The 19,385-nt window shown below is 47.3% G+C and overlaps 4 protein-coding genes across 4 annotated transcripts; 1 reads left to right on the top strand and 3 right to left on the bottom strand.

The window, feature by feature from the left end:
* Positions 1 to 9,486: 9,486 nt before the first annotated feature.
* DFJ58DRAFT_841839 (uncharacterized protein) lies at positions 9,487 to 10,417 on the top strand (the record flags this gene model as incomplete). Its single annotated transcript, XM_041392756.1, has 4 exons — positions 9,487 to 9,606; positions 9,796 to 9,940; positions 9,970 to 10,072; positions 10,165 to 10,417. 4 exons carry the CDS (start codon positions 9,487 to 9,489, stop codon positions 10,415 to 10,417), a joined length of 621 nt encoding a protein of 206 aa, XP_041243491.1.
* Positions 10,418 to 12,617: 2,200 nt separating this feature from the next.
* Positions 12,618 to 14,950, bottom strand: DFJ58DRAFT_790675 (major facilitator superfamily). The gene is made up of 11 exons (XM_041390280.1): positions 14,850 to 14,950; positions 14,673 to 14,780; positions 14,505 to 14,619; positions 14,384 to 14,451; positions 14,205 to 14,335; positions 13,949 to 14,151; positions 13,669 to 13,898; positions 13,476 to 13,611; positions 13,214 to 13,422; positions 12,695 to 13,155; positions 12,618 to 12,657 (listed from the first exon to the last, which is right to left on the bottom strand). The coding sequence occupies exons 1-10, from the start codon at positions 14,859 to 14,861 to the stop codon at positions 12,952 to 12,954; spliced, it is 1,416 nt and encodes a 471-aa protein (XP_041243490.1). The 5' UTR covers positions 14,862 to 14,950; the 3' UTR covers positions 12,618 to 12,657; positions 12,695 to 12,951.
* A 604-nt stretch (positions 14,951 to 15,554) lies between these two features.
* DFJ58DRAFT_790673 (uncharacterized protein) lies at positions 15,555 to 16,319 on the bottom strand. The gene is made up of 4 exons (XM_041390279.1): positions 16,203 to 16,319; positions 16,025 to 16,150; positions 15,765 to 15,973; positions 15,555 to 15,707 (listed from the first exon to the last, which is right to left on the bottom strand). The coding sequence occupies exons 1-4, from the start codon at positions 16,306 to 16,308 to the stop codon at positions 15,606 to 15,608; spliced, it is 543 nt and encodes a 180-aa protein (XP_041243489.1). The 5' UTR covers positions 16,309 to 16,319; the 3' UTR covers positions 15,555 to 15,605.
* A 1,789-nt stretch (positions 16,320 to 18,108) lies between these two features.
* DFJ58DRAFT_841837 (isoprenoid synthase domain-containing protein) lies at positions 18,109 to 19,111 on the bottom strand (the record flags this gene model as incomplete). The annotated part of the gene is made up of 3 exons (XM_041392755.1): positions 18,109 to 18,432; positions 18,487 to 18,767; positions 18,793 to 19,111. 3 exons carry the CDS (start codon positions 19,109 to 19,111, stop codon positions 18,109 to 18,111), a joined length of 924 nt encoding a protein of 307 aa, XP_041243488.1.
* Between the last annotated feature and the right edge of the window lie 274 nt (positions 19,112 to 19,385).

The following is a 19,385-nucleotide window of genomic DNA, read 5'->3' as shown; positions in this document are numbered from 1 at the left end:
AAATGGGAAGAGGGTCTACGAGCGCAGCGACGATGGACAAGTGCATGTATGCTCGCATGGGGTCGGCACATGTGGAGAGGATACGGTCGTATAACTTGTACACCTCCGTTCCTGGTAGCAGCTCGCTCGTCAGCTTGAGCATCAGCTGTAACCGATCATGGGGGTCCTTGTCTTTATCGTCGATAATAAACTTCACCATTGTAGACGCCACGATGAAACGTCTGCCAGCGCGGCTCGCCAGCTGCGCGAGTTCATCCCTTGTTGGCTGAGGGAAATCTGGATGGCGACTTGCCAGCTTTGTGAAGGAATGCTGCAAGAAAATATAGATGTCTGTGTCGACATCGGCGCCGTCGAGCGAGATGATGGCAGCCACGCCCTCCCCAGAAGTTTTCACTGGGATTTCGCACAACAACAGGCGCACCTCGTCGTTCTGAAAGGCTTCAGAGATATGGGTTTCCGAGCGACTTGTGAGCAGAATGTGGGTCACGGGAAGATCAGGGTCACGAAGAGCCTGCGCGAGGGAAAGGATGAGATCAGCAAGCTCGGGTTCGGATGCGCATTCATCAAGGGCATCGATAACAAATGTCAGAGGCTGACACCCGCGTAATCTGAGTTGAAGTTTCCGGAGGGGTTGGAGAAAGAGAGCCTCCATCTGGTCGTAGAGAGGTGCGTCTGGGTCTAGTAAAGCAGGATTGTTGCGGATCGCTCTGTTCACATCCTGCCGGATGCTTGGAAAATTATTTGCAAGCTGGTAGGCAAGCGTTGCAAAGAAATATCCAGTTGTGCAACGTTTGGTGTGCTTGCGCGAGAAAAAGAACGTCCCCGCTAGCCGCCTTTCGACGTTCGTCTCTTCTGTCACTTTTAAACCTCTCATCTTTTCAGCAACTGTAAACGCAACGGCAGACTTTCCGACACCTGCCGTGCCATGCAGCCAGATAAGTTGATTCTTCTCTGGGTCGTCCAGTACTTCGTGGATGTATTTGAGGAGATTCACCCGGGTCCCTTCCAAACACTTCGGGTGGGGCTGACGTTCACGGGAGTTATAATGAGCACCCTTCACAGCAACTTGGGACAGCCTCGTCCAAGTTCCTTCAAGAGCTGTCAAAAGGGTCAGAAAGCGAGAGAGTGACAGGAGTGAGAAAAACCGACATTGTTCCTCACTCATTCGCGAAGGTTGTGATATGCGTGATGAAATGGACAAACTGAGAGTGCTAGCTGGGTGGGGTTAGAAATCATCTGGAGGATATTTATCTCCAGGGACGACATACGATTCGATTTGAAGGATCTGTTGGAGTCAAAGTAAGTTGTCAACTTAGCCTGGTCCCAAATCGCGATGGAGATATGGGATAAATGGATGTTTCAATCTATGGAAAGCTTGGTAGATGGTGGGATACAGTTCAAAGATGAGAGTGGATGCTTTTCCGGTTGCAGGAGGTCACGAGGTTGCTGTGCATGCTGTACTAACGTTAGCCCGGTATGACGTCTTCAGATGTGTTGAAGTAGAAATAATACCAGCTAGCTAGCTGGGAGATATTCCTGTACAAGTAAAAACCTGTAAATTTTGCAGTATACGTATAAGCGTCTGTGATCGAATTCCATCCCGAGTCTCGACTCCTAGTCACCGTCAAATTCTTACCAATAATTTCGTAGGCCCTTCTATTCCTAACAAAGCCAAACATCGAGTCTAAGAGCCCATCTGGACAATGAATAACAAAATTTCAAATTTCAACTGAGTCATGTCACATGGTCTGGGAGATCCCGGATCACACACCTCGGTTAGACTTCGTATTAACAATGATAACGCTTCGCATACATGGACTATGATATTGACCTTGAAGCGCAACAACAATTCGACCAACGTTGACGTCGCTGGACCGTGATTCTCATAGCTATGGTAGTGCAAATTATGAATACCTACCAGCTTCTGTTCTTATCCTCAACTGTCCACATCCCATATCATACATCCATCCTCACTGGTGAAGCATGGGTGTACGAGCTCATTTATGGACATCCTGACAGGATCCGGCACAACTTTGGTATTGATGGCAATGTTTTCAATGCACTGCTGCAGGTTCTTCACCACAATAGATTTGTCCTATCCCGCAATGGCGTATCAGTGGAGGAGCAGCTTGGCATTTTTTTATATACATGTGTCACTGGATTATCATCCCGCCTTGTTGGGGAGAGATTCCAGCGCTCCCCTGACATGGTCACAAGGTATAGTGGTCTCGATATTATTTTTCAAGCGACTTAATCTATTTTCCAAGATATTTCAAACGCATGCTTTTCTTCTTCTCGTCGAATCCATTTTACAGCTCCCAGATCACATTTCCAACTCACACAACCCCAATTTCCCATAAAATTCTCGATGATCCTCGATATCGGTTCTTTGATCAGTGTATCGGTGCCGTAGACGGCACGCATATCCAGGCTTTTGTACCGCCAGAGGAACACTTTCACATGCGTAACCGCAAAGGTTTTTTATCACAAAATTGTCTGTTCATCTGCGATTTGACCTCCATTTCTTGTATTCACTCTGTGGGTGGGACGGATCTATGTCTGATGCTGCTCTGTGGACGGACGCCCATTCAAACGACCTACGCATCCCTGAAGGTCGATACTTTCTTGCGGATGCTGGTTTTGGTACCTCTGATGTCCTCCTTGTTCCATACCGGAGTGTCCGTTATCATTTGAAAGAGTGGCGACAGGCCAATATCAAGTAGTACTAATCCTTTATTATTTTAAGTTAGCGTCTGACTGGGATTCTACACAGGCCACAGAATGCCAAGGAACTATTCAACCTTCGTCATGCTGGACTTCGCAATGTGATTGAACGCATTTTTGGTGTTATGAAGCGTCAATGGGGCATCTTGTGACATGTCCCTGAATATAACATGGATATTCAGGCTCGGATCCCTGTAGCGCTGTGCGCACTGCACAACTTCAATCAAAGGTATCATCCTGATGACTTTGACATCGAATCTGACGGAATGAACCTTGATGTTGCGTTGGGTGAACTCGGCGATGGACCAGCTGACACAGCGGAACGGAGCAGAGCGGATCAGCGGCGGGAGAGAATTGCAGAGGAAATGTGGGCTGACTATCTCAATGAGCATAGGGAACGAGGACTTCCATTGCCAGGTACAGCTTGAATACAAATAAGTAGTAGTTTGTATTGTCGTACTACACTCCGCGGAACCGCCGCTTCAAGCTCTATACCATTACTACATCGTCGTCTTGGTTGGACTTGAGTTTGCGGAGAGTTTTCTCCAACCAGGCAGCTCGAGTTGTCTCTGGAAAATTAGAAAAAATTACAGCCTGTGTCTTGTCCCTAGCGAAGTAGTCTGCGATCTCGAGCTGATCATCAGCTGTAAGAGTCTTATGTTCTGATAACAAGACAACAGCACGAGCGAGGGGGTCAGATGAAGTAACCTGGGGGGGAGTTTGGAGGTAGTCTTTGATGTAAGTAGCGAGCTCCTTCATCGTCTCAGACCCATCCTTTTGTGCCTGGGCAGTTACAGATAGTGGCCGGCGTGTACGTTTTCGAGCGCTTGCTTCTGATTCAATAATTGAGGGTGTGGAACTGATTCTGCGCTTTGCACTGCGGCTAACACTTGTCAACATAGACGAGGGGGCTGAGCCACCACCGGAAGAGGTAAGGAAACAAGATGGAGTAGAGGGCGATGTTGATGAGGGATCACTGAAAGTGGCCGATGGCCCAGGAGTGCGGAGAAGCCCACTGCCACCCACTTGCATGACTTCTTCGGTTGCAGAGGTAAGCTGGCTGAGATTAAAGGAGGGAGGAGTAGCCTGAGGGATGTCATTGCCGGTGGGCACTGGAGGTGGTTGATAGACATGCGATCCTTTTGCAATCTTTGGCATCATCTGCTCCATAGCAGAGGTATGTTTGAAGCCCTTATTTTTGAAGGCCTTCGCTGCAGGGCGTCACTGAGAGTGATTGCGTTATTAGTAGTGCCGGCTGCAGCAGTGGCAACAATACATACCTTGACGTACCGATCCTAGACATCATCATTCTTCATCACTATTCCAGCTCCATACTCATCACTCCATGTAAATCCCGATGTGTTCTTGATATCTGCGACAGCACCATATGATGTTTTGAGCTGCAAGACATACATTCTTTGAGTTTTCCCTGATCACCGGCAACACGATCATCGGACTGATAACATACAGATTGCCACTTGTTCTTACAAACACCAGCTGTCTTCTCAGCACCAGATGCATTTGGGAATCTCTCCTTCAGTAGATTTGCAGCGCTGGTGAGTGTTGTACCCTTGGGATTTCCATCGCCACTTGCAGAGAACTGAGATAACAGGAAGTCAACGAAAACAGTTTCTTCTTCTAGCGTCCAGGAGGCAGCAGGCTTTCTTTTGCTTTGGTTCTTCTTCAATTCTACTGGATCAACAGTACCACGAGAACGAAGGGAGCGATTAGATCCATCACTGTGGCTTGATACATTAGATGACATGGCGGTTATGGCAGGGAAGCAAGGTGCCCTGTGTGAAAGAATCTGTGTGATCCGGGATCTCCCAGACCATGTGACATGACTCAGTTGAAATTTGAAATTTTGTTATTCGTTGTCCAGATGGGCTCTAAGTACTGTGACACAGATCTGCTCATATAAATTATTTTCAGCTCTAACACAACATTTCAAGTATCGCGATCTCAGCGTATGTGTATGCATGACCCCTCATCCTTAATCTGCTGACCAAGTGTTGGCAGGCTCACATCCCATAGTGTTCTTCCGAGCCTGTGACCTTCATTTTCTACTTTGAGCAATCCCCTTGAAGGTCGTGATCGCAGTTCAAAGCACATATGATGCATAATATCTAGACTACGAAATACACGTGCCTTAACAATGGCTCTTCTTGATTTTGTCCATGGTGTCAACTCTTTCCCTCCCATACGTCGACATCTTTACCAGCAGCGCTGAACGCCGTCGTCGTCGTCGTACCGCTCTCGCGCAGGAAACGCAGACACTCAATTTCAGTCATCCGGACGATGCGAATAGATATTCAAACATTCAGCAGTGCTCTCAGCCCACAGTACCGATGACATATCCAAACCTCCTCCGTCGCTTCATTACCAAACACAAATAAATGTTCTCGACGAACTCCTCTCGGCCCCGTGAGTTGCAACAAAATCGTCGTGCTTCGCCCTATTCCTGCTCTCACCCACGATGGCCCCACGTGTCTCAAAAGACACTAATGCGTGTCGCGCCACTAGATTTCGGCTTTCTCTCATCGGCTCGCGCGATCCCGTAGCCATATTATCTGCATCAGTCGACTCTTTAGTACGGCGAAATGCTATTTCACGAACGAACGAGAGTACACGTTCAATGAGGAACTCGACTCTGAAACACACCTTTTACGGCATACGATTGCATGCGTGTGCTATGTATATCATCGACGTCGTTCCCTTCTGCAGCTTTGTCTAATAACTTCAGATTTTTCACCATTACGTCGTTGTCGAGTGCGAATGGGACGTTGTGACGCAACTCTGTTATGCACGACGGCCTTGCGTCGTACATATGCTTTGCTGCGGCAGTGGGCCCTCGCCTCAGGTGGTATTTTTGCACTAAGGTGACACCGACTGTGCAGGGTACGGCTGGCTCCCGAGGCACCTCCTTACACACTACATATTGTCTTCTTCCCATCTTTCTCCACTCGACGTTGTTGAACAGCCGCTCATCCCCCGCGTAATTTCCGTTGGCTAGCATACCTTCCCGAATGGCTTGAAGACAGTCTGCTGCGGACGACATCAATTGTTGCTGCTTCACACATGAGAATCGTACAGACCTTGATAAGTTCCTGCCCTTCGGTTATAACAGTAAGGCAAGCCCGCAAGCTATTCAGACACCACCGCATTTCGAGCCAGGCGAGGAGGTGGCGATTCAAGAAAGTATGGAATAGATTGTTGAGCCTGTCCTCCCATGGATTCAGAGCGCGCGAAATATGCATGGCCCAGTTTTGAAGGCATACTTCGGAGCGACTGAAGCTGAACGACTCCAATCCCGCACCTCGTTTGCAAAATTCATGAAGGCAATCATAGCGTGGATAACGTCCCTATCCGGCGGAGAAAGATCGTTTAGTGATGGTGACGCAGAAATGGAATGAGACCGGGGCCACAACGCTAGGAACATCGGATGCATCAGGAAATCCGGCAAGCTCTTGAGCTGCTGGATAACTTCGAAGGCTGGCAGTGAATGCAGTCCTGGTCCAATGATATGCTCGCCGATTGCTTCCACCGTCCTCGAGAATTCTTTCATTGTGACCCAGACAGACGCCGCAGGACTGGACTCCCATGCTTGGCCGCGCGGCGTCTGGATTGCCCGGTCGGGGTCTGGAGCCACTCTCGCTCGTCCTGAGTCCCTCTCCTGCGTAGGACGACCTTCGAAGGATTCGACACTTACCACCCTTTCTTGCTTCGGAGTCGACGGCCTCACCCGTGAGCGAAAGTGGAGCTCTTCGTGTCATCAGTGTGAACCTTGACCGAAGGGCACAAGAAGGCGTCAAAGTTGTATTCAACCAGCTTAGTCCCCCATGCAGATGTCGATTTCCTGTCAGCGTTCGCTCTCAGACTGCCGTCTAGCACTCCCGGTTCCGCTCTGTCTTCTTCAGCTAATGGACTGGGAACTTTACCAGAAGCTGTTATACTTCTTCCGTCGGTACCGAGCTCCAAGGGATTGAGACTTTCTGCATAATTTCAGTTTGTCACTGTGTACAAATGTACGTTGGGAGCAACTTATGCCGGTAGTGGTATAGCAAGAAATTTGTTTACCTACAGACTGTTCTCTCTTTAAATACAAGTACTTTGGAACACTGAATAATACCCCGACGAAACTTCGAATAAATTCTTCCCTGCAGAGCACCCGACATTTCCCACCCTAGACAGTACCGCTAGTTGACACATGTACACGCTCCTGGAAGGCAATGGAAGTCATGCCTGTTGCCACGTCGGAGTCGGTCACGAGCTTGCTGTGATATTCTCGAACGCTAAGGATGAGGCGTGGTCCCAGCACAAACAACTGCACATTCGAGAGAGTTTGAAGAATGCCACTAAAAATGATAGTCCCTATGGAATTTGAGTCCTATAACGATGATGAGCAATGACCACATGCAAAGGTTAGAGACGTATCGACACACCAAGAGGGATGGAGAAAGATAGGCAAGCTGGAGGCAAGAAACAGCAGTAAAGCTAGCACAAGCAGAGCTTCAGAAAAACAATCATAACCACGGTCACTTTGCGAGCTCACCTTCCAAAGTAAAGGGCATGAGATTTTACCAATACTATGAAATAGTCCTCGACGGTCGATCCTGTCGATTGTCCAACTCGGAGTAGTCGCAATTCACGGAAGTGTTTTATAGCAACCCAAATCGAAAGAAACAGTGCGAAGACCTCCCATACAGTATTGAGTATCCAGATCGTTGAAATCAGAAGCTGTACATCTCTCGCATAGTAGTAAGTGCACGCGTGATTGCCAGAGAGTATCAATTCCTCTGTGATCCATCCAATGAGCTTCATTCTTCGAGCCAATAAGTGAAGCTTTACCCCCTACAATATACTTCATCGCTATCCCGGCAAGCACTCCGCAGGCAATGTTGACAGCCAGAAAGACTACAATGAGAAAGACGAGAATCTTTCTCGATCCCTGATACATGGCATATAACCGAGTAGCCATGATAGCTTGCATAATGTTCCGGTCAGAACAAGATCACTGGAGCATTGTAGTAGAGCAACCCACCACCCAGCATGGCAGCTGTAACCACATTTGTCCAATTTAATGCTTTAATTATAATATTGCCTGAAAGTTTGACAAACCTGATCAGCGATCACTGTCATAGGATAAAACCTCGAAACAAACTTACACCTGTTGTAGTCGTTATGTTGAAGCAGGTGCGATGTCCAGGATGTCACTCACCCCTACGTATGTGTGCAGTCAACTGTATGAGAATGAGATAGACAGGTAAAGAATACTCACTGCATCCGTCTCCGAGACCGTGGGAAGGGTGGCTATATGTTACTGGTCAGAAAACACCAACTCAAAATATGTAAACATACCGAGAACCCACGCACTGGTTGTGAGAGATGGCTTCTTAGCACGGTACCGCATTGGCATTGTAAACTTACACAGCATATAATATTCCAGTATAACGTACCTAGAATATTTTGGAGTTAGTACAACTTACCAATTGCGCCTTTAATATAAGCTACATACGCTGAGGTATAGAACAGTCACCAGAGACAAGCGTTGCCTCTGCGCCGAATGGATGTTATGATCTTGTTGTTGTCGTTCTGACATGCGACTCTACTCACCCAGATGAGTTCAACCTATTAAGGCCATTCTTAGCGAGACGGTTACCCCGGTAATGAGATCAACTCACCTCTTGTGCGAAGGTCATTACTGGAGATATTATCACGAGATCAGTCGTTTTTCAATACCACCTGTTGCTCACCCCAATCGTATATCACTATAGCAGAGGCGGCAACTGCGAGAACGCGTCAAGGTTAGATCGGGATATCACTGACACTGTCTGATTAGCTCTCCACGAACCTATCCAATAGCTGTTTAACTGAGCCGAACTGATTACCGGCCACCAACTGGGATCATTTGAGACTACGGTCATATTCAAGGAGTGGGTGTCAGATAGTGGTGAACCTGGTGGATGTGCGTTCGTGCTAGATATACCATTTCCGGCGCTTGTGTCGCTAAAAGCGGTATGATGGAGATGGATGGTCATTCCTTCCTCAAGGCCCTTGATTGGTCGAAGTGGGCACCCTGGCGCGAGATCAAGTAGAAAGTGGAAGTCCTTGATTGAACCAAAGTAGATTTTCGGTTGCGGATCTGCAAACCAGTCTCACGCACGGGGAGTGTTTGAACAGTGGGAGTTTTCGAAAAGTTGTTCGTGATGTCGGGAATTCGTTTCTGAAATATTGCTGCACTTGCATCTATTCAGGAGTTCCGTGAGTAGTCATCGATCTAACATAGGTCCAAGCATGATGCGATCATTGTCATCGGCTGCCGTTGCACTCAGGCTGACATACATCTGTACTCTCTAGGCATCATTGGCTACAACCCAGGGACATGGCAGTTCCCCCGATAAATCTTCACAAAGACTTGGCATGGTACTAGAGAAGTCAGACGAGAAAAATAGTGAGTGCAAATATAACTGACCAGTCTGTGACTGATAACACCCGTTTGTTATATCTCCAAGCCACACCCCTCATCGCCCAATCACGCTGCTTCTTCTCATCGGCAGTATCTGTTACATTCTAGATCATACTACGTCGACACTGAGATTTGATCCGCGACAAATGAACGGATGCTACGCAAACGTCTCGGGAGAGCAAAAAGAAACATGCAAGCAGACCGACCGTTCAACATTTTCCCAAGTTGTCCCTGGTTACATCTTTGCCACCCCATAAGGTATCGGCCATTTCCTGAGGTAACTTGGATGAAAGGAAATGACTGAGGTGATTGCAGGCACTGGAGATTATACGGGTCAATGTGTAGAGCAGTTCTATGATGGGAATCGCAGTATGTTGACACAGCAAGGCCACACCTGTTATGTCGATGTTCACGATGTATGTTCGATAAGTAAAATGGAAGACGCACCGTGAATCATACTCGGGGTCCGTCCAAACGACCATCGAGATATATGTCTCTACCATATTCCTTGTCGCCTCATCCTCTCCCCGTCCCGTTTAAAACTTACCCAGGTGAAGGCACCTTGCCCATGTGCTGTGTAAAGAACATAGACAGATGCCTAATAGAGCTTCAAAGACGTATGCAGAACGGCTGAGAGCTGGGAAAACTGTGGTGGCCGTGTAGGAGCTGTCGAATGTGGTGAAACCAATGAGGAACACCTAAAGGCGAGCAAGCGACATCACAGTCCTCGAGCGATCCATCCCCTTCCAAGTATGCAATATGCTGATGTGCTGGATTAGTGAGCGTGAGCGAGGGACAGTCCTTGCGGGAGCATTACGGTGGGGATGAGAAGCAGAGGGTCTACTATGAGAAGAATCATCCAAGAGGTTGGACCGGAGGATGGTGATGTTGCTCTGGGAGTATTATTTCGAACCTGGAACGTCAGTACTCGCATAAATTAAACTATGTCCCAAAAAACCTTGGCATCCATTCAGTCTCATTCTCGTGGTAGATGTTGTGCGCAGTTTTAGTGCATGGTTTATCCATACCACATCTGAGCAGCTCGTTGTGGCACTTGTTCGCGGCTACGCGAAAGCAAATGAGGAGGGGCTCGATGAAGGTGTGAAGAGGACAGGGCTGCTTCTGCGAGGTCGAGAGTTTCTTGGACTCGAAGAAGAGAACGGGCGGCATCATCGATTGTACTTGTTTCATAGTGACCATAAGAAGTTGTTGGTATCCCATAGTTAGACTAATCGAATGAAGAGTCGTTCTGATCCTTCTGTATTACTAGGGGAACTTCGTAGTGGATATCACGGGTTCACCCATGTTCATTGTATGTGCGTGTAGTTTTGAGCTCGGCACCTATTGCAAATTGACAAGGGTAGTTACTACCACTAGCGGGAAATAACTTCGTAAAACAAATTGTGCATTCTTTCCGGCTGGTGCTACAGATAATTATATGTGCGTTCACCAGAATATCTGATGGTCTCGAATGTATCTCCCGTGCCTGTACCTAAGATACCAAAGTATGTAGCTCCAAAAAACCCGATGAAATAATAAAACAAAAATGGTGAACGAAGGTCGAAAGATATTGAACGAAGTGTGTTGTCATAAGTAAACTGAAGTGGTATTGTCCATTAAACCCTACCATAGCTTAAACGCTACAGAGGGTATGGCACTGTCCTAGTTATCGAGGAGCAGTGTCTGGAGCTACAACCAACGACAGTAAGCCATCGTTCCGCGAATTAAATAAACGTCTCCACTTACATTGGTATATGATGAGTCAGTATGCATCGCGTTCATGCAATGACACAGTAACAACCACCGGAGCTTGATGACGACTCCTCTTCTACTGGTGTTGACGATATAGGACTGCTTTCATCAGTGGCCTTCATAGCGAGGATGCTTGAAAATGAGTCCATTGGGGATGTAAAAAGGACGAGGGTGTGACTTTTACAAGTAGAAGGTGTTGTATGAGGTATGGTAGTCGGGTAAACTGCTGATGGATGAGAGGCAAAATTGTTTGAGCTGATAGAAATCGTCGTTTCAGGAGACTTATATACACTTCTACCGTGACTTGACCAGCGGGAGAACTTTGCAAAATCTCGCCTGTTCCTGTCTAATTGTCACCAAAATATCACTGTCAGACTGAAACTTACCAGTCACAGAAACCACGTCCGGAGACCGCATTGTCACGTAGACAATAAGCAAGCTAGCAATAGCGGATGCATGTGGGATTACTATGTCGCGTGAGCAGCGACCTTTCCGATGGGTAGGACGACACCGGGAGGGGCTTCACAATAAGGTCATCCCGATTAGGCAACCATAGTATTCGTTGCAGAGGTCCGACGGGGAACAGTCAGGGAACACAGAGTTGGGTGATGACGAATATTTTTCCGAGGTACATTTCATCGGCTCGCGATATCGGCCTGCTCTAGCCGGAGGACATGCATGCACGCGTCCAGCAGCGCGAGCACAAGCCCAACGGAGAATGAGATCCGGAAGGTAAAGACGTCAATATGCCACACAATAGATCGTTCAGTCGTCTATCTCAAGCGTATTTCCTTGATGAGGTATCCGCCTGAGCAGTACGTCATGTATCCATTCAAACAACTGCGTGATATTACGGGGAACTGACGAGAAGCGTGCTTACACTTGGACCGTGATACGGAGGGTGAGCTCGCTCATTACAATTGCTCGACTTCCTAACAGAAAAAGATGGACTTGATGGAAAAGTTGGCATGTAACGCTATAGTGGGTGACGTGTGGGTATGGGACCTAGGTGAGAATTGAAAGTGAGTGGTATCAAGGAGGGTGAAATACCCGAAACGTTGAGAGGTTCAGTGGTTTCTTAGCTTCCTTTGTTTATGCCCCAGTCATATGCGGCGTATGCCCGTGTACACACATATTAGATGGAACGAGATTGCATACAACTCGCGGGCACGGTGAATCAATTCCTGGTACGTAGGGAATCAACTAGTCACGACTGAGTTTCAAGTGGGAAATGTATTTGTGTGTGTTTGACAACACCTAATTAGTAAGTTGGCTAAGAATTAAAAAAAATCTGATTTTCCGCGGCATTCGAGAATCCCGACATTCCGAAGCTATTAAGGACACCTTATATCCCAAAAATGTGGTATTAGGGGCAGAATCTCTCGCACAAAATGTATCAACTCGATCCATCGAGCTCGGGCTCGAGCGGTGCATTGCCCATTCAGTTGACAGTGACCACATGACATCAAAAGAAGGCATGAGTCTCAAAGAACACTGAATTCCATTCTACGTGCGATGGCACGGAGACACTTGTACGTTGATGCCTCGTCATGGAGTACATTGTCGGGGGAAAAGGATTTGGATTCATTGATCATCGCACTTAAGAAAGCTATTGCACTTAAAATCATATGTGCCGTGCAAGACTAGGAATAACACTCTATAGGTAAGGACAGAAAAAAATGTAATGCCAGAAAGGAATGTGGGTAGTATGGAGCATTCGTGGTGACACTCCAATGTTGAATTGCATGTTGATTCGGGAATGAGGGTACGATTGAGCAAAGAGTGGATGGGGTGGGACCATAGCAGGCATGTGTCGCTGCTAGATATTTTTAAAAATGGGTGTATTTAGCCGGCCTCGGACTCGGACCCCACGGCTGTTGTCTGATCAGTGTCAACATGCTTGGTAGTTTTCTTGTCTCCAACAATCCCAACACCGTGAAGGGAAAGTGCTGCCAGCAGCGCAGCTATTCACCATGACAATAAAAATTGTCAGCACTGGCAAGACATTCTCAACGCAGGCCGAATTCGTAGTACTCACCCATAAGCGCAAATGAAGCGCAAGTCCACTGCGCAGATCTATAACCCTTAAGCTGTGCGGAACGGGGCGCGTTGGTTCCAGCAGAGTTGACAGTAACGTCAACGTCAGCAGACTCGTTTTTAACCACGATGTTGAACACAAGCGTAGATACAGCAACTCCGACTGCAATGCCGAGCTATCCCAAAAAATTGACCTTAGAACAGGGTAGTATCAGTTGGTTTAATGCCGCTTGCCTGTGTCATAGTTTGAAACAGTGCTCCAGCCACACTGCGCTCGTGTGGGAGCGTGATCTTGGCGATGAAAATTGTACCAGAGGAGTACACAAAATCAGCCCCGAATACGACAATAACCGTGGCCGGGAAGCCAAACGCCCAATACGTTGCGGTCGGGTCAATCAGCGCAAACAGGATGGCGGCAGATGCTGTCAGTAGCGTTCCGCTGACTGGACGACAAGTCAGCGCTACATGTTATGATATTCTTCGCACAAAGCTGTACCTGCAAAAATGACCAAAGGCAAATTTCCAACAAACATTGCAACGAAGACGTTGCACAAACAGCCGACAACGAACAATGGAATGAACCGGAGCATGGTTTGCATAGGTGTGAGCAAAAGGTAGTTCTGATAGTACAACTTGAGCGGAGCGTAGTCAGCGTCCTCGTTTCTCTAGGCAGCGGAACATGAACGTACCTGAACCCAGAAGCTCCAGCTAATGAAACCAGACCAATTCAGGAATGCAATGATGAGAATAGCAGCAATTCGGCCCTTTGCTCGAGTCCAAAGCGAGAGCCTCATCAATGGTGGTGGTGTCCATGTGGACGGTGCTCTTGATGGATCATCTATAACTTGCTCCAAGTATCGCTCCCAAAGCAGGAACAGCAAAACCATGACAATCCCGACGATTAGAAGGATGATAATATCTGGCAATGATTATGAAATTTAGCAATACGGGTCATAGAAGAAGTCTTACATGGAGTTTTCCAGCCTTGAGAAGCAACTTCTCCTTGACCAAGTACAAATACAATCAGGACCAAACCAATGGTAACGAGGGAAGCACCGATCCAGTCGACAGCTTCCTTCGAAGTCACATCTGCATCGAATGAAATCATACCGGAAATACCCGTTAGAGCAGACATTACTGCAACCAAATAGAATGGGGAACGCCAGTGCGTCCTTTATGAGGACATAAAAAATTCAACCTCTTACATGAGCAACTTATGACATACGATGATATTTGTATGAGGACACCACCGATGATCATTCCAAATGCGCCGCCGACAGGAGCACCCGCTGAAAATGTTGCAAAAGCTATTGAACGGATTCTAGACGGAGGGAATGCATGCCCCAGGATACCAAGCTGACAAACTGCATGAGAATTTCAGTTCAATGTATACAAAATACTCACTGCAGACGGTATTGTAGCGGCGGTACCAAGGCCTTGGAAGGCACGCAGAATGATGAGGGTAATACCACCTGTGATGACAGTGTAAATGAATGGAACTGACCGACAGATAGGTGGCACTCACTTTGTGCAAAGCTACTACCGAGAGAAAATACGACTTGACAGATAGTACCGATCATGAACGCCTTTTTCCGACCATAGATATCCGCCAATCTGCCAAAGAACAAGAGAAGGCAGCCCTAAGTGGGAAGTAAGCCACGACGCAGAAAGATGAAGAGAAAGAATGACGTACCGAACTGAGCGAATAGGCAGATACAAGCCACTGCAGCTGTACTTCCGTGATATCCAGGTCCTTTTCAATAGTTGCGAGCGAGATAGAGACAGAACTGGAATTAGCGGTCTGTGATTAATAACAAATGGCAAGCCGTCATAAAGAATGTCGCAGAATATGATTACGATGAGAGCATACATTGACCACCATTGCAGCGGTGCAGGTGATGATGATGAAGATAGAGCGCAAAAGACTGCGCTGTACGTCTGAATCATGGTGCTTGGCCTTCTCGAGGTTGAGATCTTGACGGACTGGTGAACGAGTGAGCTCCTTAGACATTACTTCTCGCGTATCCCAGAAACTTGACAGTGCAAGGTTCGAGGGAGAGGAATCCAGTATTCATCTTGGGCCGCAACCGAATAACTTAAGTCTTCCTAGTACTATGTGCTGGCTGGGTCAAGAAAGGACTTCTTACCGATGGCGTTACTTCCTGCGGAAGCAATGCATGTCGGATTATCCACGGACCTTTGACATTCGTTTGAATACCAGATCCTAGAAGGACATTCTAGAATTGATCACCCGCAAATTGACTATCTTGAAAGTTGTAGTGGCACTGGCAAGTCACGAAGATTTCCACCTGGCGGACATTCTGAATCAATTGGCCATAGTGACTACCACAAAGTTCCCTACTGTCCCCTGCTAAGTACTACTAGTAGGTCGGTAGGCTTACTGAATAGATGTAGTTGTTCCTTAAGGGAATCCAAATATTCAGCGTATATATCGTGCGATTATGGAAAAAACAGAAGTATTACCGTGTCCTCCGAGTCAATTGCTTACATAAGCGCCCTTTAGGCCCGCAGGACCGATCAAAAACTATGACGATATCGATATTAGCCGTGTGCCGTTAAGCAGTCTCCCATATGTAGCATAGTCTTAAAAGGAACAACCAAACTTTCAACGTTCAACCTCCCAGAAACTCATATCAGAAGACCTATAATCATCAACTACAGTACTGAACACGATTGTGGACATAGCTGGACCGAATGCGGTGCCGATCTAACCAAAAACGTGTCAGTTCAGCATAGGACAATGTCAGTTGTATCACAGACTTGCTTGTGTCATAGTTTGGAATAGAGCTTTGGCTACGCCGTGTTCGCGTGGGAACGAGGTTTTGGCAATGAAAATTGTACCGGAGGAGTATACGAAGTCAGCGCCGAACACGATAAGAATCGTGGATGGGAAACCGAAGGCCCAGCATGTTACAGACGGGTCGATTAAGGTAAATAGGGTGGCGACCGTTGCCGTCAAGAGCGTTCCGCTGGCTGGACCACGAGTCAGTTTCATATGACAATATTCCACACATAGACACTTGCCTACAAAGATAACTAAAGGCAATTTCGCAACGGCCATCAGCATGAAAAAGTTGCATAAACAGCCGACAATAAACATGGGAGTCATAGTTTTGACCGATGTTAAGAGTAGGTGTTTTGATAATATAACTAGAACGAAGTCAGCGACATCGTTCCCGGGGGAAACAGAACATGAACACACCTGAACCCAGAAGCTTCAGCCAATGAAAGCACTCCAATTTTAAGAGTGCGATGACAAGGATAACGGCCATCTGTCCCTTTGCCCGAGCACAGAGCAAGAGCCTCATAAGTGATGGCGGTGTCCACACAGATGCCGCTTTTGATAGATTTTCGTCAATGATCCGTTCCAGCTTCCACTCCTAAACCAGGAATGGCGCAAGCATGATAACCCCGACCATAAGGAGCGCGATAATATCTGTTGATGGGTTTAGCACACGATTAGTATGGTTTGGTGACATTCTTACATGGGGTTTTCCAGCCATCCGAAGCAATTTCTCCTTGAGCAAGTACGAATACAATCAAAAACAACCCAACTGTGATAAGGGAAGCGCCTTCCAGTCGTCACGTTTGACAAGTTCCGATAAGGGAAGCCAACATCAAATGAAAACAGACCGGAAACTCCAGCCATTGAACGTGCCATTGACGGAGGGAACGCATGCGCTAGGATACCAAGCTGAGAAATTAAGTGAGTACTTTTGCATCAAAAATATCTCAGAAGAACTTACTACGGATGGTATTGTAGCGGCGCCTCCAACACCTTGGAGGTCACGCAAGACGACAAGAGCAAGAACATCAGCGATTACCTTGTGAGTGGACGGAACACACGAACGACCGGAAGGCACGCCAACCTTTTAGAAAGCCACAACCGAAAGAAAAGGCAATCTGGCGAAGGGTACCAGGCATAAATGCCTTTTTCGTCCATAAAGATCTGCCAATCTGCCAAAGAACAAGATAAGGCAGTCCTAACCCGAGGTGAGCCGCCATGTTAAGATAGACAAAACAGAAGTAGGAACGCACAGAACTAAGAGGATAGGCGGATACGAGCCAATGAAACTCGAGTCACTGAAGCTGCTCTTTCTAGACCCTTCTCGATTGTGGCACGTGAAATAGCGACAGAGGTGGTAGTAGATACCTACAGTTAAAAAGATGTCACAAAAGATCAGCGAGCGAAAATACGATGTACACTTGCATTAACAACCATTGCGGCGGTACAAGTGGCGACTATAAGAACGGGGACCCAACAGAGATGGCGATCTGGAAGGCAAGGGCGTCAATATGCCACACAACAGATCGTCCAGTCGTCCGTCTCAAGCGTGTTTTTTTGATGGGGTATCTGTCTGAGCAGTACACCACGTATCCGTTCAAACAACAGCGTAATATTGCCGGGAATTGACGAGAAGCGTACTTACACTTGGACCATGATATGAAAGGTAGGTTTTGATCATTACAGTTTCTCGACTTCCGAGCGGAAAATATGGACTTCATGATGAAGAAGTTAGTATGTAACGCTATGGGGGCCATGGTGAGTGAGTTATCAAGGAAGCTGAAATACCCGAAAACATTGAGAGGTCCAGTAGTTTTTTACAGCTTCCTTAATTTGTGCCCCAGTCATATGCGGCGTGTGCCAGTGTAAGTATTAGACCATCTGATGGAACGAGATTGTATACAACTTAGCGGGCCTGAGGCCTGCAGGCCTGAATCCTGGCTGTGCTGAAGAGGAATGTATTTGCGCGTGTTTGACAACACCTTGTGGGTCCGGAAATTTCAAATAGCACGCTGATCCTCGAATTACTTCTAGCACAACTTTGATTTGTGCAAGAATACGAGACTACTCTATATACATACAGACTGATACAGTGGATACAGTGGTGACACAAAAGACGGACGGGAAGTGTTACACGTAAGGAGCTGCATGAGAACTTGAAACCACAAAAGACAAAGCAAGGAGGGCAGGGCAGAATTTCCAGGTCTGTGTGAGACGTGAATCAAGTGCTAGCGTCCTACAAAGCTAGTCGTAAGAATTGCGCAATGCATGAAAGAAGGAAAACCGATCTCACCTCCAGAAGCCATGCACTAGGTGTTAGGCTCTACAAGGACCTTCTAGGAAGCAACCTGATGATTCGGGTCCGGCGCGACAGCATAGCGGGGGAATTAAGGTGCCAGTGAAGTGAGCCGACAATCCAGTTCTGCAGCCCCTCGACGTAGACAGCCACCTGCCTGTCAACCTCTTCCTCCCACGAGGGGAGGATAGCACGGTTAGTTTCAAAGCGCTGGATGGCATCTTTGCACATCTGGCCAGCGTAGTCCATGGCGCCTTGTAGGTCTAGTCCTCGATCGTGCATGAGCACGGCAACTATGTTATGCCAGTGTGCGTCACCGCGAGATTGCTCCTTGTTATATGAGAAAATATCCTGTTGGCGGTAATGTCAGCAGCGTCCCAGCGTTCAACGACAGAACAGAATTACGTTGGACCAAGAAATATGATCATTGGTCGCGTCCTCCAAGGCCATGATAATTGGATGTGACACAACTTCGTCGGGAAGATCGATTTGAGCTACGAATTCGATGAGGGCAAAGCAGGGCTTCAGCGCGACTACATTTCGCCTCTGGACAATGTAAGATTCCAGATCATACATATTTCCTTTGGCACGGTCGTCCACCTGCTTAGCTACAGCAGCGAAGAACAATTCGCTTCCTCGGATAAATTCGCTCTGTGCAGCCGGGGCCAGCAGTCTCCTTAAAGCGGCTGAAAAACCTGACCGCATAACGACTTTTAGAAAGAGTGTATGCAATGAAAAAATAGTCGTACGATTTGCTCATCTTTGCAGCAAACTGTTCCGTATCAAAATTGATGGGATCGCGGAATGCAAGAATACAGGATTCATGCGTTTCCCGTGCATCGACGACACTATATTCCATCCGGTCGTCTATAACGAATGTCCAGTTAAAGAATTCAGCGCAGACTCGGAGATGGAAAGCATCTGCGTCAGGATAGCAACCGGCGGCATATGCGCCTGTGTCCAAATCAAGATACTCTCTGATCTCGGGCTCTACAAGTTGTGCTACGTCAGTAAGCCATTGATCAGACATGCGGGACACCGCATAACAGTGAGGGGTTTTTCGCAAGTGATAGTGGCAATCATTGATGAGGTCAGGTAAAATAAATTGTGAGGGCTCGCCGTCAGGGGTGGTCGTGTGGGTGACAGTAGGAAACATAATAGGGGTCGTCGGATTCATCTTGTGAACGTTGAGATGAGGAACCTATAGGTGCAAAATTGTCAGTCTTTATAGTGATTTTTTGAGCGCCAGTGGATGTCCGTCTCGCTTGGATCTGTGTCACGGACGAGGATATTGAGCCTGTTTT

The sequence above is a fragment of the Suillus subalutaceus genome, assembly GCF_016647625.1.
Source record: "Suillus subalutaceus strain FC151 chromosome Unknown DFJ58scaffold_59, whole genome shotgun sequence".
NCBI classification, from domain to species: domain Eukaryota; kingdom Fungi; phylum Basidiomycota; class Agaricomycetes; order Boletales; family Suillaceae; genus Suillus; species Suillus subalutaceus.
Note: the sequence above shows the minus strand (reverse complement) of the source record. Positions and strands in the feature narration are given on the sequence as shown.

What these genes read in the sequence shown, in the direction of transcription:
- DFJ58DRAFT_790673 (XM_041390279.1), bottom strand. Translation starts at nt 16,308, where the DNA reads ATGAGGCTCTTGCTCTGTGCTCGGGCAAAGGGACAGATGGCCGTTATC. An exon ending in GCTGAAGCTTCTGGGTTCAG is followed by an intron (nt 16,151 to 16,202) that starts GTGTGTTCATGT and finishes ACTTCGTTCTAG; the next exon opens with TTATATTATCAAAACACCTA. An exon ending in GCCTTTAGTTATCTTTGTAG is followed by an intron (nt 15,974 to 16,024) that starts GCAAGTGTCTAT and finishes CTCGTGGTCCAG; the next exon opens with CCAGCGGAACGCTCTTGACG.
- DFJ58DRAFT_790675 (XM_041390280.1), bottom strand. An exon ending in CGGTAGTAGCTTTGCACAAA is followed by an intron (nt 14,452 to 14,504) that starts GTGAGTGCCACC and finishes CTGTCATCACAG; the next exon opens with GTGGTATTACCCTCATCATT. An exon ending in GCCTTTGGTCATTTTTGCAG is followed by an intron (nt 13,423 to 13,475) that starts GTACAGCTTTGT and finishes CTTGTCGTCCAG; the next exon opens with TCAGCGGAACGCTACTGACA.